Source organism: Enhydra lutris, unplaced genomic scaffold (genome assembly GCF_002288905.1).
Source record: "Enhydra lutris kenyoni isolate GAN:26980312 unplaced genomic scaffold, ASM228890v2 scaffoldscaffold25, whole genome shotgun sequence".
NCBI lineage: Eukaryota > Metazoa > Chordata > Mammalia > Carnivora > Mustelidae > Enhydra > Enhydra lutris.
Window position 1 is genome coordinate 4682374 of NW_019154109.1, and position 26797 is coordinate 4709170.

Here is a 26797-nt window from a genome sequence, read left to right on the forward strand (position 1 = left end):
GTCTCTGCTTTAAGGCTCCCGTCTCTTGGCAGAACACCCAAGGCTGAGTAATTCCTGGGCAGAACCCAGGATGGGGTGGTACGGGGATAACCAGAGGGAAAAGGAGACGTCGTCCTCTCCTCAGGAAGTTCACAGAGATTGTGTATAAATACATAGAAGGAGAGAAGGGGGCACAAGAAAGACACACGGGCCCAGTCCTTGGCAAACTTGCTTGTGTTTGTGGGATGCTACGATGGCAGCAGATGACAGGGGAGAGCAGGAGGGAAAGAGTCAAGAGGAATTAAGCAGGAAAGTTTCTGGCAGAGAAGGGCTTTCAACCAGCTTTGAACAACGCTTGAAAGAAAGAAAGAGATCCAGAGTCAGGACAGATCAAGTGACCTCAACACAAGGATCAGAGGCAGCAGAGGGGGCCTTTGATGGGAAGGACCAGTAAAGTCAAGTCCTTGGAGTATGTATAGGGGCTAGGATAAAATTACAGAACCACAAACGTTTTCCCTCTCTAGATCAGAGCTAGAAGAATGATCCAGAAAGACTTCACATCCCAGGGAAGGACTTAGGATCATAAGATTAACTTGCCTGGTGCCTGTTGACCTGGAGCCCAGGATGTGTGTGTGTGTGTGTGTGTGTGTGTGTGTGCGCGTGCGCGCGCACGCACGCGTGCACGCGCACAGGCACTCATGCATGTTGGACAATCCAATGTATGGATTCTTCTGTGGGGCAGTGGAAGAAGCAAGTCAGGTGCACATGTGTGCTACAGGTGAGCTGGGTGGGAAGAAGAGCGAGGGGGAGAGCGAGCTCGTGAGCTTGTGGGAATGGCCATGGAGGGCAGAGACCAGAAGTGATGACCCTGGCACCACGCGGAAGGATCACTAATTTAAAAGACAACAGTATGGAAAGTCAGCCAGGAGAGGGGCAATGTTGGACCTCCAGGTCCCTGACCTGCAAACCCCTTTCCTGCCTTCTTCAGATTCCTACCACGGGTCCCTCCCTTGTCCTCCTTGCACTCCCGCTGGTACCTCCCATCTCCCTCACCTAGGCCCCTGCCACATCTCCAGCCACCCACATCCCCTTCCATCCCACCCAAGAGCCACCGGGCTACAGAAGGGGCAGACCTTTGACCCTGGCGCTGGGGGAGGAGCACAGCCCCCAGCCCCATGGCTTGCGGGGTTCCTGCTGTGAAGTCCATCCCCACCTTGCCCCCAACCCCATGTCGCTGGTGGGCTGATCTCAGAGGAGCGTGTGCACAGACAAGCGACTCTCTGGGAAAGGTCCATCTCTCTCCTCCTTCCTCCTGACTCATTCTCCCATCGCCCACTCCTTCTCTTCGGCCTTGTGATTCTTCAGGCATCCTTCTCCCATCCCTTTCCACGGGCTCCATCATCTCCAGTCCCTTCCGCTGATGCCTGCAACCCCTCCCCGGCCTCAGAGGATGGCTGGCAGGATTAGGGAGGGTAGGCAGCAGGTCATCTGATCGGGGGTACCACAGGCAAAGGCCGTCAAGGAGAGGCCCCAGATCCTCCATTTCTCCCTCAGATGTTGCCAAACTGGGCTCAACCTGGGAAATCCATCAATAAAGAAAATACACGTATGATTTGTGCCCCATAAAGACTAGTCTACTGCAACAATACTTAAAAATAACTGTTCGAATATATAATGATAAACCAGGACAAGTCAGGAGATCCTACCGTGGCCCCCTGCAGAGTCATCCAGAATCTGACCACTGCCCACAGCCCCACAGTTCCAAGAGGCTCCAAGGCATCTTCTTCTCCCTGGGTCATGGTGGGGGCCACCTGTCTGGTCTTCCTCCTTCCACTCTTACCTCCCTGCAGTCTGTTTCCAACCCAGCAGCCAGAGCGGTCCTTTCCACACGTGAGCCAGATCTTATGATGCCTCTGCTGAGAACACTGCAGCAGCCGCCCATCTGAGGGTAAAAGGCAAGTCACTGTCATGGCTGATGGCCCTGTGTGATTGATGACCCCTCGCCTCTTTGATAAAATCTCCCACTCTCCCTCTGCTCAAGCCACTCCAGGCCAACAGCCTCCAGACAGCAGAAGGGGTATTTAAACCTGCGTTTGTTGAATTCAAGAGTCCATGTCCCCTCCACTAAAAACATTATCATCCCCTTTTTGCAAATGAGGAAACAGACGTGCAATAAGTTTAAGATGAGGCTGGAGTCACGTGACTAAGATTTGTGACTATTACTGCAAATGGAATCTGTAATTATCTGCATAATGGCAAATCCAAGATAGACCCCCTAGCACTTCTCATGGGAGGTCATAAGTGTCCGCCAGTGTAGACCGGGAAATAATACTGTTGCCAATTCAAGTCACTTCCACCATACCAAATTCCCCTCAATTTTTAGTTCTACTGAGCTGTGCTCTTGGTCCTTTAATCCTAAAAATCATTAAATTTATCTCAGAAAGTCAGCCAGGAAATGAAAAGTTTTCTTCCTTTAAATTCTCATGCTACCCACAACATAGGGATAATTTTTCATCCCCGTAATTATTGTAAATAAAGCTGAGGAAGTCTGAGATCCTATCTTCCCCTCCAGAGCCTCCTTTGGAGAGGTCCTCAGGGCCAGGTTCAGGAGAAACCAGTGAACCCCTTCACTGTACAGACAGTGAAACTGCTGTGGAGGAACAGAGGAAATCCCATCAGACAAGGTAGCCCTGGGGACAACCAAGAGGCTCAGGGCACTGTCTTCCCCTCCTGTGGGTCAGATTGCAACCGTGCAAAGAGAAGAAACAGACCAGAGGGTCCCAGAGAGCTTTATCCAGCACAGAGATGAACACCAGCATTGCTATCTCCAGGATGGACACAAGACTGGACCCAGAAGGGACCTCAGGTCTTCAGGTTCTTGGGTCCATGGAGCCACAATGCTGGTGCTCTGTCAAGTGGTTCCTGATTGAGTTCCTCCAGGGGCACAAGTCAGTCACCAGGCAATAAATCCCTCTTCCGCTTTAGGCATTAATGAGATCCAGCCGGCTCCTGTCAATCTCCCAGGAGCAAGCATCTAACAACCTAGGCTGACAGGTGGCCCCTGGGATATGGTCTACAGTAGAGACCAGGGACTTCCCCGGGGCATTTTCCAGAATTAACTGCAGGGAGGGTGGGAGGCATGAGAGCTTCAGGAAAAGGAAAGTGGAGACAGGATGGGGAGGCACGCACTCTGGGTCCTGAAGTCTCCTGAGGCAGCCTGGGCTTTTAGAAAGAACAGCACCAAAGTGTGACACTGAGCTAAACCAAAAGGGTCTGTCACCTTCCCTTGTAACTGATATAAAAGAATTTCTCTGGTGGAATTCCCTTTTCTCTTTTTCTCTCTTCTCTGTCTTCCTTCCTCCCTCCCTCCCTCCCTCCTGCTCTCTTTCTTTTTTGTCTTTTTGGGTTCTCCATGGAAGCTCCACAGAGCAAACTGGACAGGGTTGCAGTCAGATCTAGATCTCTCTCTTGTTTTAGAAATGGAGCAGCCCAAGTTTTGAGGGGCAAATAGGCTTGCCTGCTTGGCTGCCTTCCCAGCTCTGCCACTGCGTCACTTAACTATTGCTCTGTGAACTCAACTCACTCCCTTCTCAATGTTTCAGGTCTCCTCCAGGTAAAATGGGGATAAGACAGTTGTGGGATTAAAGGTGGCCATAGGTGGAAGAGTCCAGGGTCACTAAGTCAAGGCTCTTGGTCACTAGCCTGGTGAAGGTCTTCACATCCATCTGATTACTCCGTCAGTCACTGGACTCTGACAGCAGCTCATACCTCCTGGAATGTTGAATTTCATCTTTGGAAAAGAAATCAAACACGTATTGGAGCCATGTTTGGGAAATTAAATGAGGGGGGATCAATTGTGGGGAAAACATTTGGAGGAAGTCAAAAATTTGATGTTTATCTAAAACAATAAGATCTCACTCACAAGGTTGGCTTTTCCACCCTGTGTGGGGACAAATGCCTTGTAAGGACAAATTCTTGTAAACTAAGAATTCTTGTCCTGCCTTTATATAAAGTGACTGACATCCTTCTGTACTCAACGGTTATCTGCTGTTCTACTCTTTGAAAATATTTACTTATTTGATGGAGTTTTCACACTTTACATCTCAAATTCTGGTTGGGTAGCTGAGTCCCTGATTGTTCTTTTTGAACCAAAATTGATAAAGAGAAGTTAGTTTTGACTACTGAATGTGGCTCTTCTGTGTCTTCAAACATTAACCGATTTTCCATCTCTATCTGGAGCTGCGCAGGAGTTCGGCTTTGGTGACTGTAAGAGTTTGGTAATGATGTGGTAAGGGCTGAGACAAGGACAAGTCACTCTATTAATCCCACATCCTGACACTCGGCCGTCAGCATCTAACTTTGAGGTTATGACCTACCACGTTTCTAACAGCCTGTTCCTCTGTTGGTGGTGTCATGCCTAGTGAGTTCCATTCCTGTTTTGAATCTCACCGTTCCCCCTTTTGTTTGGGACCTCTCCCTTCTCTACCGTGCAGTGTTATTACATAGAACAATGACGGGCATCTTCTCCCTGTCTTTTAATCATCTCCGATACGTAGGAGTCTCCAAACACGCCCACTTAAAATCAAATAGTGGTGGGAAGTTGCTTGTCACTCCCCAGTTAGAGTCAGGTAAATTATTCATGCGTTCTCTAGCAGCACCCGGGGGCATTCATTCAACAAACGAATGCCAAGCACTGTTCTCGACTCAGTAAACCAAACAGAATCTCTCTCATGGGGTTTCTATCTCAAGTTGAAGAGAGCCAATAAACAAATATGTAGATTGAATCAATTTAGTACCAGTAAACGCTAGCTTCTGGGCACTGGATAATCAGAGAAGAAGTTCGAACCAGTGACAAGGAGTCCACTGGACAGAGACAACAGCTTACATCCCTGCGATCCACAGTGGAAACAAAGCGAATGAAATAATTCAATGGTGTAGTAAGTGCCTAGCTCAGTCGCCCACTGCGGATGCTTCATACGTGCCAGTTTACATCTCTGCCATGGAGAGCTGCTGTCAGAACCAACTGCAACAAGGACAGACACCATTTATTGGTGACCTAACAGTGGAGACTAGGTCTCTCCGATCAGATGAGAGTCTCTGAACTGCGCCTGTGCCTCTGCCACCATGTGGGGAAGGCGGGGGCTACCTCCCCATCAGAAAATGAACCCCATGAGGGCAGGAACAGTCTCCCCTCGAGTCCTCAGGGGAGGGTCCTGTCCTGGGGGCTTCTTGAGCAGGAGACTGAAGGGCGCGTTTCCTCCCCATGGATGCATCTTGCAAGGACTTGAAGTGTCCAGCAGGCCCCGGGCTAGCTCCCCGCCCAGCCCTCCGCCAGGCCCCTGTCCATGGTGTTCTGCTTTGGCATGTGGCCCCAAGGCCAAGACACTGGTCGGGGATGGGGTTTCATCCTGAACTTTGCCACGATCTGTATGTGTCCAGGCTGCTGGGAACCTGGGAAGCTGATGCCAGACTAAGGACAGCTGATCTCAGGGCAGGCGCCATACTGCCCTTGGAACCTGGGGCAGTGGGATTGCGTCATAGGGTCTTATCCCCATGGTACCGGTCTCAGCTGGCCAGTGGGAGTGGAGGTTCCAGGGACAAGTTATACCCCATCTGGGCCTCAATTTCCATCTTAGGCAAACTAGTCCACAAGATGGAGCTTTCCCTGGGTATGTGTCCAGGCTTAGGCGCAGGGATTGGGAGTCTCTGCCGCTGCCCCTAGAAACCCCTGGTCTGGTGTGGGATTGTTTTTGGGGAATGCCAGTCTAATGGGGGAGATAGGTCCTGGCTTCAGATTTTTTTTCCACTCCAATCTAAACAATACACAACACCCAAGAGCTCCTGCTAAAACACAAATATATTATTTCTCTGCCTAAAAACCTCTCCTGGCTCCTCATACACACCAAAATAAAGACCAAACCCCATCGCAAGGCACAAAAAGCACTTTACTACCTCCCCGGGTATGAAGCCAGCAGGGTGGGTGGGCCTTTTGGTGAAGGACTCTTTCCTTCCCTGTCCCAGAATTTGACTGGCCTAAAGGCTCTTTCAAAGGTTTGCTAAATCCATGTTGAGCCAGAGCTTTCTTCTAAAGGGAATGGTTGCTTGCAGGGTGGGATGGGGACAGCAAAGAGAGCTTTGGACCATCTCCCACGCCCTGAGGCTACGGGTTCAGGAGAAACTGCCCTGCCCTCAAGCTGTCCTGGGAGCAGAGCCCTGTCTGGGGGCTACCGAGAGTGTGTCCTGAGAGGAGAGACACACTCTGGCCTTTGGGAATTTCCAAGGACTTGGAGGGACACAGAATTTGTGTCCCCAGAACAGGCCCGAGGTACGAAAGCTGAGGTGATTAATGTGGTCACACGGACATGTCACTCAATATGGGTATCACAGGAAGGCAGGAAAGTCACCATTCTAGATGGCGCGGCTGGTGCAGGGAGGGGGAAGAATGAACTGGAGGACAAGTGCCAGCGAGTCTGAGCGGGAGAGACCAAGCTGGGAGGTCAGGAGGGAAGGACTTTGGTTGATAGAAAGGCCTTGGATGCCATGAGGAGCTCATATTTGGAGCAAGCAGGCTCCTTGCTCGCCATGGAGTTTCTGTCAGGCCCAGCCCTGATAGTGTTTGCTTCTAGTACAAGAGTTTGAGTCAGGCTGTCCTGTGGGGCTTCCAGGGGCAGTTCTAGAACTCGGGGCTCCCAACTTGCCCACCCTAGCCAGCCTCACGTCCCAGCTCAAGGTGGCTCCTCCACGCCGCTGCTGCTTCCCCAGCTCCTCACTGCCTCCTGGACTCAGTTTCTCCACCTGAGAAGAGGGAGTCCAGCTCTGTGTTCTCAGAGTTGCTCTGGGCAACAATCTGACAGAGCTGCATGGGGATTCCAGGGGCGTGGCCCAGGTGGGGTCTCCAGTCCTCCCCGTCCCCCTTCTGCTCCCCCTTCTGCCCGCAGAAAGCTGCTTGCTGTGAGGCCCCTGTCAGGGGCACATGACATGGATGCCGGGAGAGCTCTTGGGAAAGATGGTAGAGATGAGGGAGCAGAAGGCTGGCTGGGGACAAAGCAAAAGGCTGACACCTCACAATCTCCTCCTCACCCCCACTCCTGGGTGGGACAAATGTAACATTCTTTAAGAATGTCCCAACTATCTTTTTTTTTTTGTAAGATTTTATTTATTTATTTGACAGACAGAGATCACAAGTAGGTAGAGAGGTAGGCAGAGAGAGATGGGGAAGCAGGCTCCCTGCGGAGGGATCCGAGGACCCTGAGATCATGACCTAAGCTGAAAGCAGAGGCTTGAACCCACTGAGCCACCCAGGCGTCCCTGTCCCAACTATCTTAATGTTAATGGTTGGCTAAAAGGGCAAGACCTCCAGACCTCTGGTATCCTGTACCTCCTAGATCCTCTTTAGCATATGAAAGTTCTATTGAAACCTCCCTTTCCCTTACCTTCCCCCAACCCCATGAACAGAACCTGCCATTCCTCACAACCCCCGGGGGCAGCAGCTCTTCCTGCCCATGGGTCCTGTCCCCGTGCTTTAATAAACCACCATTTTGCACCAAAGATGTCTCAAGAATTCTTTCTTGGTCATCGGCTCCGGACCTCACTGCACCAAACCTCACCAATGTTCTAGAACTTCATCAGTAGGAGGGCGTCTTCTCCCCAGTCGGCTTGCCACCTCTTCCCACAACGGCCATCACTGGCTGGGGCTGCCAAGGACACAGAGCTGGGGTGACCTGCTGAGAGCTGGGGGGGGGGCTGGTGAAGGGATGACACCGAGCTCTTTCTGAACCACACAGATCTTCCTCCTGCCGCCCCCCAAGTCCCGGCCGCTGCCCTGGGCAGAGCCCATCCCGGGCGATGGCATGGTGCTTCTTGAAGGGCACTTCAAGCAAGGCAGGGTCACCTCCTCGAGCAAGACTGGTTCATTTACTTCCTCACCATCTGACGGACACCTCAAGGGAGCAACTTTCTGGAATGACTTAGTAATTGCGGGTTCTCCGCAGTTACCACCTTTTGGCAGGTCAGGTTCGTCTCCATTAACGACTAGAAACCTGTGGATCTCTCTGCCTCCCTCCGTTGCAGAGACGGGACCTGAGGCCTGGAGAGGAGCCCATCTCTGGAATGGAGGGAAGCGGAGTAGATCCACAGACTACCAGTTGTTAAGAACGCGGATGTAAGAGTTAACGTATTTAAAGACCCAGGAGAATGTTTGAAACGTAACAAGAGCTCTGTAAAAGTACTGTTGTCATTGTGTTGTGGATGTTAAATGCTGTCAAAGGTTCTGTTCAGCTCTGATCTTCTGGAAGGTTCTACACTGCCCTAGTAGGCTGACATCCACCGTGGCCTAACCCCTCCTGGAAACTAAAGCAGAGACTCTTCCTGCCCTCTGCTCCTTGGGGGTCCAGACCCCTTTCTGTGACCTTCAGGTCAGCGGGGACTCCTCTCTGATGATGAAAGCTGGCTTTGCACGAATGAAATCACCCTTGGGGTCTCTAAGATCTTCAGTTCCACAGGCCTCATTCCCTCCCTGCAGGTGGGTGAGAAAGACAGGAACTGAGGCTGGCGTGTGGGCTGCGCTGGAGACGGGGAGGCATACCAGCAGGGCAGGCAGCTGGGCAAAGTGTAGGGGGATGGGAGGAGTGGTTTGGGAGTGGCGGATGGAAGGGCCACCCTGACGGTGTCCAGGGAAGCTGGTGGGAAGCACAGGAAAGGAGAGCGTCTGCTCCCATCCCACTCTCTCACTTCCAACTTCCTGGGTAAGGACTGGTCCTGGGCCTTAGCCCTACACTCAGAAATGGGTCTAAACCCCTGAAGCCATCCCCACAGGGCAGCAGGTGGCCTATTACATTTCTGGAGAGTCCAGCTCTATTGGTGACTCTGTGTGTGTGTGTCTTTGAGTAGAAGCATGCCCTCCCAACCCATCTACCTGGACCTCAGCGGGGACGAGAGAGGACATGGTCCCAAGGAGGTTGTCTTCAGTGGCTTGTCCAACTGGAGCAGAGCCATTTCCCACACCAAGATATAGAGACAGTAGCAGCCTGCAAATTAATTCAAATTCTCTCTGAGTCACATGAAATCACCCCGCTTTACAAGTCCACGAGGCCTTTACAGGCCTTGCCTGTGGAACCCACTTGGCAAGTCACAGGGCTCTAGAAGACTCAAGTTGGCCAGGATCTCAGAGATCATCCCACCCCACCCATGCCATGGGGAATAAGAGGGCCCCTAGAAGGAGGCCCATATGGGGTCTGAGCCTCTTGGCACCTGCCATAGAATAATGCATTTTCCTCTTCTGGGGACGAGAAGCAATAATAAATTGTGATCCTTTCACTACCCAAAGTCATTGAGCCTTCCCATAAGACACTGTGGAAGAATGAATGTATATGAATCCTGCCCAGAGCTCTTCTGATATGGACAGTCCCCTAATAACGAAGGCCCAAACTGGTTCCTTTATCTCCCAAAGAAAAAGTCTATCAGGAGGTGTAATAAGTTTACATTAAAAAGAGAAGTCGTGTGAACATTTTGCCACTGGATAAAACCTGGGCACTGGGAAAGATCACTGGGTAAGGTCAGAACACTCTATCACTGGCCTGTGGCAGGTAGCCAGAAAATTCCTTAAAGGGGCTGCGCTGTGGGCTGGGCACTCCCGTGTCACCCCTTTTGTTACCTATTGCCAATTTTAAGGAGCAACACCAGTGTCTGACCCAAGATCTTTCATACCATTGAGGATTCTCACCTTTAGGTAGATGGCTGAACATGCCAGGCATAGCTAAATATTATTGGGCATTCATCTGATAAAGGATAAAGGATAAAAAACAGAGGCTAGAGGATGGGTGAAAAACATCTGACCAATTTTAGTTGCTTGGAGTCGTGAAATTTCCATCTTACTGCAATGAGAGGGATACCAGTATGGGACAGTGCAGAGCAGATAGGCATGCCTACTGTAGTCTTCCGGCCATCCCCAGGCCTCAGGGAAGAACCTACCAGCTCCCTGGGGGCCAGTGGAGACACATACAATGCTGAAGGGCTCTGTACTGGGCCATGTTCCTAACTCCCTCTTCCCCTCCTGGGACGATGGAGCATTGTGGCTCAGAAGGTCCCCTGCAGCCCAGGACCCCACTATCAGAAAGAACACCTTGGGTTTATTGGACCAGGCTTCTGGCAGCTGGACTCCTGCTTCTCACTTCCACTCTCCTCCGTTCCTTTTCTGCCCTGCACCAGAATGAGTTTCTAAAAATGCAAACTGGATCCTGTCACTCTTCAAGATTAAATAAACCTCAACAGCCCTTAGGTCAGAGATTAAAATTCTTCAATGGCTTCTCAAGCCTACCTGTCCAAGCTCAGCTCATGTCACTCTTGCCCTAGGTCTCTGAGCTCCAGCTCTCCTGGCCCTCCACCGGTTCTTCCGGAGCACATGCCGTGGTTTATAACTGGCTTTTTATCACACATCTGACCTATTAGACCTAGTAGACCTATTAGACCTATGAGACTGTAAGCTGTAAGCTCTGGGAGGGGAAGGCCCTGTCATTTGCTTACCTTTGTATTCCCTGTGCCTAACACAGTGCCAGACCCAGGACCTGACACAGGGTAGGTGTTGGATACATACTTACTGAATAAACGAAACACCAGCCTCTGACACTTAGAGTTAGAAACACACCACACACACACACACACACACACACACACACACACACCCCAGAGTAGAAGAGGTCAAACACCTCGCTTCTCAGAACATATGCAGAGGCAGCCCCTACAGCATTAGCAACATGCTAATGAGTATGTGTAAATACCCAGCAGCCTCCCTTGGAAGGTGGCCCTTTCAGAGCAGACCAGGTGGTCTCCTCATCATCTCCTGGGCCTTGCTTCCCCTCCACACTCCTTAAGAAAATCTGTTAGCAGCAGCCATCCTACCCCCAATTCCCATCTCCCATCCCCACATCCTCAAAAACCCAACCATCTGCCCGCCACTTTCAGCCCCCAGCTCCCTGCTTCTATCCTGAGAAAGCTCACCTTCTCCCAGAAGGCCTCCTGGCTGCACGACTCCCAGGGTCTCCCCCTCTCAGAGGAGTGCACCCCTGAAGTAGAACTTCGGGATCATGCCCTTCTGTCTAGTTCCCGAAGTTTGTTGCCTGTTTGGTGCCATTTTGGGTTGTGATTCCCAAGGGGGGAGGTGGCTTTATGTATTTGTGTGACTTACGGCGTCAAGGGTCTCAAGGGATCAGCTTAGCTGCAAAATTAGGGCTTTGGGTGGTGTACCCCACCCCTGCTAAAAGCGGTTATCTAAACTGGGCACCATGGAACAAACCTAATCAAGCCAGTTTAGCTAAGAGCTTAGAGCTTTGCAAACCGAGGAGCTGGATGAGCTAATGTCACAGGACCCTTCCATCTCTGACCTCCGCAGAGGCAAAGGCATTAACCCTGGGGCGGGGGCCTTGCCCTGCCAAGCATGGGCCAGAGCAGGAGGAGGGAGGCGGGGTGAGTGGGAGGGGCAAAGAGAGCCTGGGCAGTCCTCAGTGACCTACATCTGCTCCCAGCACCGCCGGTCCACCAGCAGTCCATTCAGAGTCTCAGGCAGCACGCAGCAGCTGGAAACAGGGAGGAGGGAGCAGACAGGAGGCTGGAGGGCAGCAGTGCACCAGGTAAGTGGGCACTGCACACCTGGCTGCCTACACCAGGCAGAAATGGAGATGCTGGAATGTTCTCTAACTTTCTACTCAGCAAGGGGCAGCAGCAGGCATGAGATCAGCCTGGGAACAGTGAGCTGTAAACAGCTGATTATACCATGGGGTGCATGCTCAGTCCCCTCTAAGTGACTCCAGGATATTTGGAAGAGAGAGCTTCAGTGAGTCCTGTCCAGGTGGTTCTGTCCTGGCTCTGATTTTCCAGGCACTGTTTGGCTTAGGGTGTGAAATGATGACCAGGTTAAAAATCTAACTAGCTGTCTAGAATGAGGACCTCAGATCTAGGACTTGTGATGTCTTGATTAATAACATGGTCAAAACAGTTGAGACCAACCCCATTTGGCTCTTCCTGCCTCAACCCTACCAGTTTGGAACGTGGGAGCAGCAGCTACCCACAGGAACAAGATGAAGGCAGGTGGGGCAGGGAGTGGGTGGGGGGCTGTGGGTACTGGAGGAACCAGGAGACCGGCGGGCCAGGGCTAAGAGTCATGGTGGGATAAGCTGAAGTGAGGACACTGCTGTTGTTTGGTGCTGAGAAAAATTAGGGTTTTTTCTCAAAAGGGGAAATGAATCATGGCAAGAGAGAGAGTATCCTTCCCCAGCCCCTCTAATTGAGACCACATCCCTCTAGTCTCCAATCAAGCAGACCTCTTGCCCGTTTGTCACTAACCGGGTCCCGAATCTGGCTTCCTGAAGAGAATGGAGGTCTAGAGGGTGAGATGGCTTCACATGAGACCCTTAAGTTCCCAGAGGGGTCTGCTTCTCTCTCCCTTCTCAGCTGGGACCTGCAGGCAGGAAGCTGGAGCGAGAGCAGCTGTGTTAGCATTACACTTCATGTGTGGCGAACGGCAGAATAAGGGACTGAGAGCTGGTCATGGGGCTGACGGAGGTGATGAGGAAGATGAAGAGGACAGCTAAGGTGTCCATGTTAAATTCAAATTACACCAGGGCAGGGATCGTGGACAGGTGCGAGATGAGGTACTGGAGAACAGACGGGACGGGACGCAGACCCCTGCAGCTCCCACCACTCGTAGTCAGCTGCGTTCTCCTCTGCTGGTGGCCGCTCCATCCTCGCCCTCCCTCCTGACTCCCTGCTGCATGGCGGCTGTAGCCCTGTGACCGCTCCAGAACGCAGCTGGCGCACCATGGCATTCCAGCGCACTGGGGGGCAGCCGCTGGGCTATAGATGGGACACCTTGACGCCAGAAGTGCCAGTGGGTGGGAAGTTGTGAAATGGAAGTGTCAGTTGGAGGAAGGAATTTGCTCTGTCATGTTCGATTCTATCCTGAACACAAGGCTCTTTGGGCAGGGAATGGCGTCTTCAAAATGGAACCCGTTGGCCACGGGCCAACTGCACAGGAGGTAGGACTAATGGAGAACTCTTTCAAGAAATCCACCCCCGCCCAAGTCATGGCCGTCATCAAGGCTCTCATCTCAGCCCAGAGCCAAGCCCCCTCTCTCCCCGGGGTGCCACTCCCCAGCAGCCATGATGGAAGGATGCAATTGTGAGAAAATCAGGGGGAGAGAGTGGTGATGATGGCTGGGAGAGCCTAGAAGGCATTGTGTTCACCTGACACCATAACTCACTGGCTTCGGAGGGGAGCGGATGGATTTATGAGGATCCTGTCAGCCTGGGTCAAGAAGAGCTAAAGAGCAGCTAACTGAGGGTGCTGCCCCACCAATACAGTGATCAAAAGCATTCCAGATTGGTTGAGGGTGGGAGGTAGAAGGCTGCTGGGCCCTGCTAGAAAATCTCAGAGTTGGGGTTGGAGCCAAGAGCTCCAGAGAATATCCAGGGAAAATTGATATTCCACAGTCAAGAGGGAGCAGGCTGCAAAATCCCTAAAGAAATCCTAGATGACAGGCATTTGATTTCCTGAGGTTCAGGGAGGCTGTGTCTCACCCTCTGAGTGGCCATTGGGTCTGGGGACCCAGCCAAAGGCCAGGCCACTGGCATAAGTTGCAGGTTCAGCCCTGTGGGCTCCGTTACCTGGGAAAGGTACAACCGAGCAGCAGCCCACCCTCTTCCGGGCTCAGGGAAATTGGTTTTGCCAGGGCAGGGACTGGCAGGACAGTGATTGGTACCATTAGGTGGGGTTAGTTAGACAAGCTCTCAGGGCACCGCAGCTCTATCCAGCTCCCAGGCGAGAGACCAGCCAATGCATGGACAGTGTGTGTGTGGTGGGGTAAGACCAGCCTGCACCTCTCATAAGGAATTCTGTCTTCTGTTCTCAGCAGATCAGTTGCCACCCTCAGTAACCAAAGAGGAACCCAAGCTATGGCAGGTGAGAGAAGAGCTAACCTCTCCCCGCCCCCATCCCAGTACCTCACTGGCGCTCCTCATGCGATAGAGACAGAGAAGGGCTTGGAGATCTTTGGGAACTCATCTGTCTGTTTTTCTAGTCTTGGCTTTGGGTTTTAACTTGTTTTCCTGAATAAAGGATGCCCAGCTCCCCCATGTGAGCCCCTTCCCATTCTCCCTTCTCTAGCTTTACCCCAGTGACGCTCCCAGGGTCTTCGTTAAGTGCCCCTGCCCACTTCCCAGGGACTCCATGCACACTGCTGGAGGACCACTACCTGAATCCACTAGAAAATTCCAAAGCCCTGCTCATAGGCAGGAGCAGTGGGAGACAATCCTGCTAGATAGTGGGATAGGGAGGAGGGGCTCATGTTCCTTGGGTTCTTGCGTCAGTGCTCCATTGTATTAAAGGGCCACCCACGAGGAAGAGTAGGGAGGGTTCATCTCCCTTTCTCCCACCTTCTAGAGAAGCCCCCCAGGAAGTCCGCCCTTCATGGGGTGAGCATCCGGCAGCTGGTGGAGGAGATCCCCGAAGGCTGCAGCACACCAGACTTCCAGCAGAAGCCTGTCGCCCTGGCGCTGCAGGAAGGTGAGACCCGGGAGGGGAGCTGCTGAGAGCCTGAAGGAGGGGGCTCAATCCCATCCTTCCCAGCCTGCCTTCCGGCCCCCCTATCCAGCGCCAGGCCACACCATATCTCCCTCTACTTGTGGGGGTGCCTTCCTGGGTCCCCAGAAGGGGCGAGGGACCTAAGGGGCAGAATGGGCAAAGGGAGTGAAGATACACTATGGTATGCTGAAACGAGAGATATTTGGGAACAAGGTTGGGGGCTGCTCACTGGGAAGCGGGAGAGGTGGTGGTGTTTCCGAGCTCCCCTCCCTGCACCTGGGCACTGGGCAGCTGCTGCAGACGTTATTAAAATGAGATTCATGAGAGGAGTACCCAGGAAAGTGATGGGAACAAAGACTTTTGAGGGAAGGGGTGAGAACTGGTGGTCTTTTCCCAGCACAGGTTCCTACAATACCTTGCAATTTACATCATTTTGGTACAAGAAAAAGAAGAGCACTTTATTTTTCTAAATCTGACTCTAAGTCCTCACTCAAAATACAAACAAAGGTCATGAGCAAGTGCCTGTCATCACAGGGGAGGGCCCTTGGTCTTCACTCTGCACTGCTCTCTCAGGAGATGTTCCTGGCAGGAGCCCAAGGGATTTCTTGAGGGTAGGAAGCTCCCAGCCTCCCCTGCCAAACACTGAGCTTGGGCTCTTTCCTGAGGCTGGAACCCTGTGTCTCGGGGTCATCCCACCTTGAGAGAGGACACAGAACTCCCAAAAGACCCGTCCCCTTCCCAGTCTTGGGAGAGTCCTTCAGACTCTTCCCTTACCCTTGCAAAGAAACTCACCTGTCCACCCCAAGCCCCGCTTGCCTTCCCTTCCACCGTGGACTGTCCAGCCGCACCTTTTCCTCAAGGAGCCCATACTCTGGGATGCAAAAGCCAGGCGGGGTCTGTCTTCTGGGCATCTGGAAACTGCTGCTTTCTGCCTGGCATCCTAAGAGTCCTTGAGTCAGGGCGCCAAGGCCAGACATGCTTCTTGGAATGGGCAGTTGAAACCCCTAGAGCCACGAACACAACAAATTAAGGTCTCAAGAGAGTACACTCTCAGCCCTCCCCCAGGTGGCCAATCTTTTGACCACCTTTTCCTGCCACAGGGAAAAATGCCATCTTCCGGGCCCTGGTCTGTGGGGAGCCCCAGCCTGAGGTCCATTGGCAGAGCACCAAAGGTCACCTCAGTAACTCCAGCAAGTACCACATCTCCTCCTCCCCCAGCGGCAAAGAGCATGTGCTACAGGTAAGATGGGCCGCTCCCCCCTCCCCCAACCCCCCAACCCAGGTTTACTAGTCTTTCCCTGGGCCTTTGAAGGGCTCCTCAGCGACCTGCAGGACCCAGAGGACTATGAGATGCTCCCCGTTGGGGCTGGGCCCACTCAGCTCCGTCCTGTGACCCAGATGGCCAGAGCCGGGTGGGGACCCGCCAGGCCTGCAGGTACTCTGCTGATACCCTGGCGGGTGGCAGAGGCTGGAGTCTGACAACCTGGGTTCCAACCCCCAGGCCCACCATCTTGGCCTTGGCAAGTTCCTTACTTCTCCGTACTTCCGTTTCCTCCCCTGTGACGGCAGCGGGGAGAGGGGGTGTAATAATAGTACTTACTTTGCAGTGTTGTCATGGGTAGAAAAGTTTATGTAAAGTATCTCGCCAGTGTTTGGCCTCCAGGGGTTCTCTATCCACGCCGGCCAATATTAGTAATAATTAGAGCTACGAGTCACAGAACACCCACTCTGTGCTGGGCTTTGGGCTAAACATTTGACAGAGACTATATCATTCACTCCTGACCATTCACTACTTTTGGAGGCATTATTATCCTCACCTTATAAAAAAGTAAGGATCAGAGAGGTTAGGTAATTTACCCCAGGTCCCCCAGCCCATACTACACGACAGAGATGATACTTAGTCCCAGACCCATTTGACCCCAAAAGCCAACTCTTTCTGCAACACCAGGTTGCCTCTGTTGGCCAAAAGTCCCTCAAACTGCCGATGGTACATCCGCTCCCTGTCACCTTCCCACTTTTTGTTTTGCGGTCTGTTTCCTTGATGAAGACTGCGGGCTCTGTAAGGAAAGGGCTGTGTCTTATCCATCCTGATAGACCTCTAGCCATGTCTCATAAGGGGAGGAAGGGGGCGCCACTAGCCCTGTCCCCCTGGCCTGGGCCTCTCTGCAGATCAACAAGCTGACGGGTGAGGACTCGGACCTGTACCGCTGCACTGCGGTGAACGTCTACGGTGAGGCCACGTGCTCCACGAGGCTCCTGGTCATCGAAGGTGGGCTTGTCCCCTTCCCTCATCGGCGCTTGGGGTGCTAGCCCCGGCTTTCTCCTCAGAGAGTCCTCCGAGGCCTCAGAGGCGGGGCAGCTGGTGGGGTGAAAGGAGAGAGGGACAGCAAGGCCGCTGTCCCATCTGGTGCCAGGGCCCTTGGCTTCACCCACTCACACGCCGAGTCTGCGTGTGGTCTAAAAGGCGCTCGCTCAGCAGATGCCCACTGCAGGAGCTCTGAAGGATATATTCTCTTAACCCTGCGGCGTGAGGGCGGGACCTTGAGCTCGGTTTCTGGGCCTGACCGTTTGCTAACTCCTTCAGCGGGCTTCGTTTCCTTCTCTGGGCCCCATTTTCCACTCTGCGGGGGATATCTTATCCAGGCCTACATCAGAGGGGCAAACAGGTCATATGAAGGCCAAATCCTTGCTCAGACATGGGGGGCAGGGAGGTTGTTCATTTGTCTTGACTTGCGGGTTTCCAAATTTTAAATCAGTCGTTGACATACAATAACGGGAAGGGGCATGTCTCTTGAGAAAGTGGATCTAGTCTTTCGATGGCTTATGCTTTTGCCTACGAGTAACAGAAAACCCTAAGAATAGCCCAAGAAATAAAGACACTTGATTATGTCACATGATAAGGAGTCCTAAGGTTAGAGTCCAGGGCTCAAATCACAGCTCAGCGCTGTCACGGGCCAGCCAGACGCTTCCTGTCTCGCTGAGTTGTCACCCAAAGACGTTGGCTTAGAGCCTCACGGTCATAAGACTGCTGCTGCCGATCTACACCGAATCCATGCTCAAGGTGGGAAGAAGGGGAAAGAGGTGGCCCCAGGTACAGTGGGCCCTTTTATTAAGAAAGCATAACTTTTCTCAGAAACACCTTGGACACTTCCGTTTGTATATCATTGACCAGACCCGTGTCACATGGCCACTCCTGGTGCCCAGGGCAGCTGGGAAGGGAGGAGTTAGCTTTCCAGCCTCCTTCCTCCCAGTGGGAGTACGTGATGAGGACAAGGACTGGGAACGGCTGCAGGATGAGCCAAACAGCACTGTCGGCCTTCCTGGGCGACATCCAACCCGTACTCCGAGATGGCAGCTCCTGTGGGGCACAGGAGAGCCACTGCCCTCGCTTCTGCCGCCCCCCCCCCCGCCCCTGCAGACATGTTAGTGGGCTCCCCCAACCAGGTCAGCTCCACCTCAGTCACACTAAGGCTCTGGGTATCAAAGCTTATGATGGACAGACCCTCTGCCCTGCGCATCCCTCTTGCTGAGCTGTTGCCTTGCCTTTGTGGACAGTGGGGAGGACAGGGCCATGGCACTCAGCTGGTTCTCACGAAGACCCTCAGGGTGTCTCGCTTCTCTCCCTATCTGCCCACATTAATTCCCTCCTCTCCTCCTGATGATCCAGTTGGCTTTCGGAAGAACCGGAAGAGGCACAAGGAGCCCCAGGAGGGTAGGTGAAAGGGTTGCCAGAAATCTTCTTGGGTTTTGGGGAACGGGCTACTCCACTCCTGGTGCTCCCGACTTGGCCAAGCCCCTACCAACACGTTACGGATCATCACTGGTCCACAGGAGAGCACCGTCCAAAAGCTCAGTTGTCAGCCGTGGACCACAGGTCCTCCGACTGCACCCCCTGATACCCCCCCCCAACTCCCATTGCCATAGAAAAGTCCTGCATTAGCCCCTTGGAATCTCCCCCTGGGCTTGGGGCCTCATTGCTGCTCCTTTTCTAGACCTCAAGAAGGAGCTGATGGACTACCGAAATCTTTTGAAAAAGAGGTGGGTGTGGGCCTGTCCAGGGGCAGGGCTGGAGGCTCCCCAGCTATGTCCATGAGCCCATGGGGCTCAGCTCTCCCCTCGGCTGGCTAGAAAGCTAGACTGCGGGTAGCCAGCGGGAGGAGAGAAGAGCACTGACCCTATATTCTGTTCCCTTTAAGCTCTGTGTCCTTGAGTGAATCCTCATTCCTCTCTGGGTCTTGACTCACTCATTTTTAAAATGGGGTGCTCCACTAGAACAATGATTAAAAAAAAAAGTATTAAGGTAACAGAATAATGTGACCCCCCCATCTTTCTGAGCAGTCCATAATACAAGGTGTTAGGAATGGAGTTTCTCCCCCTGAAAATTCGGACTGTGGTGGGTAGGGGGTAGGCCACCCTTGCCCATCTCTGGGTCCCCCGTGTCCCGACAGAGCTCAGGCCCAGGGCCCAGCCCCCTTCCCCCACTCCCTCCATCCCGTCCCTTTCTTCTAGTGCAGAGAGAGCAGCTCTTCACGGCCTCTCGGGGTGGCAGGTCTAGGGAACCAGCTCCTGGGGCTCCGCTGGGGCTCCCCTGGGGCTCCCCTGGCCTCTGACCTGCCCGCCCTGCTCCCCAGGGCCCCGCCTCCCGCCAAGAAAAAGGTGGACCTGGAGCAGGTGTGGCAGCTTCTGATGACGGCCGACCGCAAGGACTACGAGTGCATCTGCCTGAAGTACGGCATCGTGGACTACCGCGGCATGCTGCGCAAGCTCAAGGAGATGCGGAAGGAGCAGGAGGACAAGATGGCGCAGGTACTTCCGCCCGGCCGCCGCCTCGCCGGCGCCCCGACCCGGCGCTGGGCCCCATGCAGGGTTGGCCCCGCAGCCCGCCCCCAGGGCCACGTGTGGCTGGGACCCAGGCCTCCAGTCAACGTTCTGGCTTCAAAATCTGGCTCAGATACTAAAATCCGGGGCATTGGGAAAGTTAGGGCCTCCATGTCTTGATTTCCTTATCTGCCAAATGGGTGTTATAGTTGTACCTGCCCCTTAGGGTCAGGGAGAGGATGAACTAGACAATGTAATTAAAGCATTTAACTGTGCTTTAATTACTTAATAGTGCCTCACACCTGGCAAGGGCTTCCTGTCCGCTGTCATCCTCCCCAGAGTCTGGATGCCTATCTTATTTCTAAAGGCTTTCAGTGGAGGGGATTTCAGCATTATCTGCTTATCCCAGTGTCTTATAGACTGTATAGGAAGTTCTTTCCTGGATCTAACCTAACTATAGTATTAGTCTAATTCGTCTTCTGGAAATGCAAAACAACTAGTTTTCACCATCCTGAAAATAGTATTTTATCACCTTGAAGGTGGTTCATCAAATATCCTGGGACTTAGTTTTCTGTCCTCTAAGCTTTCTCATTGACCCTAACACAGGGCTTTGCCCATAGTAGGTGCTCAACTAATTTTTATTGCCTGGAATAGCAGATGAACAGAAATGCCCTACCATGTTCTCAGAAAACCTGGACGCCTGGGGCCCTTTCTCACTTTGCTTCCTGACCTGATATCTCTCATCTTGGAAAAATTCTTCCCCTCTATAAAATGGGCAAATGCATGCTTGAGTGAAACACTGAGCGGGGGTGGGGGGGACTGGGGTCCAAGTGTGTGGAGTGCCCCAAAGAGAGAGCTCAGAGAGATCCCTTGGTATGTTTGTCTTTTCTAGTACGTTAACACCGTCTCCAACTTAAGACACATCAGGGTCAGCAAGGAGGGGGTCGCAACATTTGATCTGGAGCTGGATCTCAAGGATCCCGGGAGCAAGGTTTACCTGTATAAGGTGAGGCCGGAGGAGTCTTTGAGGGGGGAGGGATCTGACAGGGAGGCTGCTGGTCCTCGGGGGAGGAGCTATGGGTCCCTTGGATTCCCCTCTGGGAGCAACTCAAGCGCACAGGCACAGACGGTGAACCTTGCCTCCCCTGGAGTTCCTGATTGGAGGGAAGTCAAACTGTGGTGTGGACATTTCACAGACTCCTCTTACTCTCACTGAGCCAACCGGTTCCCTAGCCAGGGCACCAGGATTCTTAGATTCTAAGGATTCTAAGAAAGTACACCCCCACCCCCCTGCATCTGTTTCTTGGCTCTAGCTGGTCCTGCTCCCTGTCACCGTCTTCCCTTGTATCCACACAGCTAATTCCCTCACCCACACCCAGATGTCCCCTGACCACCCTGTCTGACACTGCTGTGTCCCCCCCTGCCCTACCCTGCATCCCTGAATCCATATCCTCCTCTCTCTTTTTTCCCTACTTCTATCTCTTTCTAATATAGTTTATATGATCTGCTTATGATATATGTTATTTGTGTCCCTCCTAGAATTTTAGCTCCCTGGGGGGCAGGAATCTTTGTTTTATTCACTGTTGTGCCCCAAGTACTTAACCCAGGGCCTGGCACACAGTAGGCAACCGAAGGTGAGCTATTGTTAATATCTGGCAAGTGACAAATATATCTAGGCTTTAGTTAAAGGGGGCATGTGCATGGATTACTGGTTTTGTGGAGCTCCGAAAATACCTGATGGCTCTCTTGTTCCCCTCTGAAAATGAATGTGTCTCAGGTGTCTCTCTCAGGACATTTGCCAATTATTCACTTCATGGTCAGAGTCAGGGACCATCCTCCCCTCCCTGTTTTCAAAGCCTCTGAGCCCTGCTCTCCACCCCTGTCCCTGCCCCCTTCCCCATCTCCTCTGTGGTTGCAGCAATGTTGTCTGGTGCCGGGGGCCAGTGGGAGAAAACTACCCAAAGGGGGTCGGGGCAGGAGGTGCTGGGGACCCACGGAGGCCCTGAGCCTCCCTCTTCCTTTCTCTGCCTCAGGATGGTGAGATGGTCCCCTACAGCCTTGACAACCAGACCAAGCTCTGTCTGCGGCGGCTGGGGAAGCGCTATCAGTTCCAGATCCGGAACCTGCAGGCTGAGGATGCCGGCATTTACCAGGTCAAGGTGGAGGATGCCGAAATCTTCTCCACGGAACTGGATGCCAGCGGTAGGTGGTGTTCCCCCTGCAGAAGCTGGAGCGGAGGAGATCTGTTAGGAGGGGGCCCGTGTTGGTGCCGTGGCTGGGGATTGGAGGGGCGGAGAGTGGAAATAAATGTGCCCCCCTCTCACCTTGCGAAGACTGTGAGGGAGCAGAATGCACACTCACGTGGTTACACTGAAATGATATCTGCTTTCCAGAGGTCTGGGTCCGAGGTCTATGTTCTCTTGGTGGTGAGCTGGGCCCTCCTGGGTTCCAGCCATAGACATAGTGTCTGTGCCGTGGCCCTGCTTACAGACCTTCTGCAGCAGAGATTCAATCTCCAGATTCGATCCAGACGAATTTCACAGGCTCTAGCCACAGCCCCACTCTTTTCTGCTTCAGACTCCCCCTCCCACACTCCCTAGTAAGAAGCCCCACCCAGGTGCAGCACCCTTGTGTCCCGTACAGACGTCTTCCTTCCCTGCCTTCTGTGCCCCCTCCCCACCTGGGAACTGTCCCGTCCTCTCTCATCACACTCTGTCCCATCCCCTCGAGTAGCTGTGTATGCATCACCACCCCCCCAGGCCCCCCTTGGAGTACTTTAAAGTTCAGAGGCCTCCTGGGAGCAGGAGAGACCTGGAAAGGAAAACTGTGGGCAGGCAGAACATAAAGAACATGGTTCTAAATCAATGTTAAGGAAGAAAGAGGGCATGAGATCTCCAGCAGGCCTGGTACGCCTGGACAGGGCTTTGAAAAGCTGAGAAATGGCATGGCATAGGGGAAGGGGAGAGGGACTTTGGTTTCAGCTGGACCTGGGTGTGAATTCTGTCTGGGCTGCCTCTTAGTTGGGTAAGACTTGGTTTCCTTACTTGTAAAAAGGAAATAATACTACCTATCTGGGAGGTGGTCCTAGGATTCATAAGAGACCATGACCGTCAGTATATCGATTTTCTTCATATACCCATCTTACCCCCAGACATGATCTCTGGATTTAGGATCATGGAATTCCAGAGCTGAAAACGGTCTTACAGTTTGTAACCTCATTATAAGCCCTCATTTTATGTTGGGAACTGTCACCTGGGGTAAGGAGGTGACCTACCCCAGCTGACACAGGAGGTCTGCGACTGAGCTGGTTTGAACCTGGGCTCCTGAGCTCCTGGCCGTGCTGTGTCAGGTCACACTGGGTTACGCCGCCAAGCTAATGTCCCCATTCCTGCTTCTCCGACAGCCATCCCATCCAGAGTGGTGGTCCCGCTGGTTGAGGCTCACTGTGAAGAGCAGGGCGATGCTGTCTTCGAGTGCGTTCTCTCCAGCCCCTGCCCCCATGCCGCCTGGAATTTCCGGCACCGGCCCCTCCAACCCAGCGACAAATACGAAGTGTTTGTGTCCCCTGATGGGCTGACCCACCGGCTGGTGGTCAGGGGGGCCCATTTGTCAGACATGGGCCCTTACTCACTGGGCACTGGATTCCACAGCTCTACTGCCTGGCTGGTCGTTGGAGGTGAGTGGTTCATACCTCTGTCTTTCTCTCTCTACCAAGATAAGAGTCTGGGGCTGAGAAGGGCATGGAAAAGGCCAGGGCCAGGGGCTTCCTTTGGTCAGTTATTTGCTTTTGATGATTCCTTCGGTCTCTGAGAATGAAGACAGCTCCTGAGATCTATTCCTGACCCACTGCAATGCCGGCCCTTCCTGGGCAGCCCAGTCCTCCTCCACTGTCTGGGCCCCGTGTGCCTCTAGGAATGCTTCTGGGGACACAGATCCAAGGTGGCCTGAGGGTCCTGGCTAGGGCTTGGCTCCGATCCAGTATGGATGAGAACCTGGGTCAGGCCAAAGGACACCCTTAAATCCCCTACAGATATGGATTCAAGGTGATCCTAGGAAACTGTAAAGTAGGCATTTTTAAGGCAGATGGTGAGCAAATAGCTCTTTTAAAAATCACACAACTGTTTGTGGCAGTTTGATAAGCAGGTGAGTTTTGGGTTCTGTATTTTCCCAAAAGTCCTTATGGACCATATAGCAGGGCACGGTGGTCTGTGGGCACAGGGCTGGGGGAGGTGGCGATAGGACTCATCTATCAGGAAGCCGGCATACCCTGGCTTCCTTCTGAGATGGTCAGCTTTTTCTCTGCTGGGGAAACTGAGAGTCAGGCAAAGCAGTTGAGGTCAGACAGGTGCCTTGGACTAATTTAACAGGTCTTTTCTTTTGTCTCTCAATGGGGGCATTGACCTCTTCTCAAAGCAGGGAAAGAGAAAAGCCTTCTGACTGCAAGTGCTGACCGTCAGAAGCAAGCCCAAGGAGCCCAGACCTCAGAAGCAGAAGATTCCAGGAGCATCAGTGGCAAGGGAGGGAAACCCAGAAAGCAGGGCCTGCTGGAGGGCTCCCTTAATGGGGCCAGGCCTGCTTCTGGGCTCCAGCTCACAGCTGACCTAGAGACAGGTGGCCTTGGTGGGCATGGCTACTCCTTGGGAGGGAGTGATGGGGCAGCTGGCTCAGCCTGGGACCCTGGGCACGCAGGAAAGGGCTTTCTGGAAGGAGAGGGAGGCACAGTCACTGCCCTTGGGGAAAATCAACTCCACAGAGAGGGTGGCTGGAGCAGAAGCCTTCCAGGGAGCCCCTATGCACAGGGAGAGGGCCTAGAATCAGGTTTGGGTCTCATGGAAGTTCAACAGCAAGATCATGGCACAGGCAGTGATGGGGACAAATGCCATAGGACAGTAGGAGGCTGGGAGGCTGAGTCCAAGTACCCTCAGGTGGGAGGACTGGGGAGCAGCAGGGAAGGAGAGGAGTACAGAGAGGACCACAGGAGTCCTCTGGACAGGCATAACCAGGAACAACTCTTCAGTGCTTATTTGGGACCTGGGAGAGGAAAGACAGCCCTGAAGGGATCCCAGTCTGGTCCTATGGACTCTTGGTCAGAAGGGGGAGTGATGGAAGAGATTTTGCAGGGGGAAAACCTGGGTGAGGTGGAGGGAGGGGGTGATTTGAGCAGGGGAAGACAGAGAGGAGCCACAAGGGCAGTGTGGGGCAGGGGCACTGGCCTGGGGGAAGCTGGAGACAGCAGTGGGGCAGGTGGTCCTGGGGCCCAGGAGTATCCTGGAGAACGAGCTTCTAGCTCCAAGACAGGCATAGGCCCTGAGTCCTGGGGCTCTCAGAGAGGCAGAGATGCTGATGATGGGGAAGAAGAGGGCTGCTGGGGGCCAGGGGAGTCTCGAGGGCAGATACCTAAAGGAAAGAACTCCCAGGAACCATCAATATCTGGTAGCAGAAGTTTCCTCCTGGGACGAGGGGGGCCTGAGGCCAAAGCTGAGGGGTCACTACAGACAGCTGGTCAAGGCCCAGGGAAGTCTGTGGGTGGGGGAAAGGGCTACAAAACCAGCCCCACAGGCCCAGGAGGTCCCAGGAGCTGGGAGAAGGGCCTACAGGGGCCCAGAGGAAGGGAGAGCCAGAAGACAGTAGGGGACTTGGGTGAGTCAGGGGATGGCTCTGGAAGCTTCCAGTGTTCCCAAGGCTGGCCAGCAGGTCAGTGGGGGGCAGAGGATGCTGGCAGAATAGAGTCTGAGAGCACAGATCCTTGGGATGACACAGGGACCAGCCTCAGCAAAACTGGGGCCCACCACAGGCCTGGACTTTTGGGGTCTGGGGATGGGGAAAGTGGTATGGGTGGTACCCAGGGGGATGGACTGATGGGGTCTGGTCAGGGGGTGAATGCCAGAAGCCACAAGCTAATTGGGTCTCCAAGCCTGGGTGCTCAGGGTTCTGGGAAGACACTAGGAGACACTGGTGGATTAAAAGGTCCAGGGACAATGGGCTCTGAACCAGATTTCTGGAATGGGTCATGGAACTCCAGAGGAAAAGGACCCAGAGGTAAGACAGGCTATGAGGATGGCTTAGGAGGTCCAGGGAGGATGGAATCTAGGTATGGCGATGGCACAGGGTATGCTAGAGGAATAGGTCCTGAAACTGGGGCTGGCTATAGCGACGGCTCCGCAGTGTCAGGAGAAATGGGATTCGGTTATGGCACTGGTTGCAGAGTGGCCTCTGGGGCACCTGGCGGAACAGAGTTTGAGAAAGGGGGTGGTTATACACATGGCTCAGGTGTGCCTGGCGGAATGTGGTCTGGAAACGGAGATAGTGATGGTCCTGCAATACAGCGGTCTGGGAGACTTGCTAATCTCAAGAATGGCTCAGGTGGCCATGATAGAGGGCCCAGCGATGAAGCCAGGATACCTCCGGAGGCCAGGGATGCATCCAAAGCCCAGGGGGATGCTGGCCCTGGGGGAAGGCATCGTTCCAGCGGTGGCCTAGGGAGCCCTGGGACAGTGGGGTCTGTGGGGAGAGGTGACCTTGGGGCCTCGGCAACTATGAAGGCTGTTGGGGAAGGACATGCAGAAGCAGAACCAGGGGTCTCTGGAAGAATAAGGCCTTGGGGTCAGACTGGAGACTACGGGGACTTCAGAGCCTCAGGGGCTCTGGGGGCCTTTGGAGAAGGAGGCCATGAAGAGGGCCCTGGGAAAGCCATGGAGCCGAGGTATCTGAAGGCAGGGGACAAAGTGAATGATGGGGTTGGGACCAGGGGCCTTGGTGCTAGGGTCCCTGGAGCTGGAGCTGGTCATTGGGACGATACCAAGGTCCCCAAGGCGCTGGCTCCTCAACCTGGAGCCAGTTCTGAGAGCCAAGGAGCTTATGGGCCTGGTGGAGTGCCTGGTCATGGGGGTGGATCAGGAATTCCAGGGTCTCAGCAAATTGGAAGCAGAACAGCTTATAGAGGAAGGTCAAAGGGTCTTGGGTCTGGGGGAATGGGGTCAGGGGGTGAGGCAGATTATAAGGATGGTATTGGGGTTTCTGGGGAGATGGGGTCAGTAGATGAGGCAGACTATAGGAAAGATTCAGGGACTTCTGAGGGAATGGGTTCATTGGGTAAGGCAGATCATAGGGATGATTTAGGGGGCTCTGGGAGAATGGGGATGAGGGGTGAGGCAGGTTATGGGGATGGCTTGGGGGGTTCTGGAAGAATAGGGGCAGGGGGTGAGGCACGTTATAGGCATAGCTTGGGGGATTCTGGGAGAATTGGGTCAAGGAGTGAGGCAGGTTATAAGGCTGGCTTGGAGGGTTCTGGGAGAATGGGGATGGGGGGTGAGGCAGGGTATGGGGATGGCTTAGGAGGTCCTGGAAAAATGGGGGCAGGGGCTGGGGCAGGTTATGGGGATGGCTTAGGAGGTCCTGGGAGAATTGGGTCAGGGGGTGAGGCAGGTT

The 26797-nt window shown here is 53.5% G+C and overlaps 1 protein-coding gene across 1 annotated transcript in view; it reads left to right on the top strand.

The window, feature by feature from the left end:
* Positions 1–12790: 12790 nt before the first annotated feature.
* Positions 12791–26797, top strand: part of LOC111150953 (immunoglobulin-like and fibronectin type III domain containing 1) — a 28268-nt gene continuing 14261 nt past the window's right edge. The window contains exons 1-11 of the mRNA XM_022508645.1: positions 12791–12863; positions 14411–14533; positions 15652–15791; positions 16721–16820; positions 18219–18263; positions 18544–18589; positions 19183–19357; positions 20262–20375; positions 21403–21571; positions 22773–23045; positions 23783–23821. Of these exons, the coding sequence (XP_022364353.1) occupies positions 12791–12863; positions 14411–14533; positions 15652–15791; positions 16721–16820; positions 18219–18263; positions 18544–18589; positions 19183–19357; positions 20262–20375; positions 21403–21571; positions 22773–23045; positions 23783–23821 (1297 nt within the window). The remainder of the gene's footprint in view (positions 12864–14410; positions 14534–15651; positions 15792–16720; positions 16821–18218; positions 18264–18543; positions 18590–19182; positions 19358–20261; positions 20376–21402; positions 21572–22772; positions 23046–23782; positions 23822–26797) is intronic.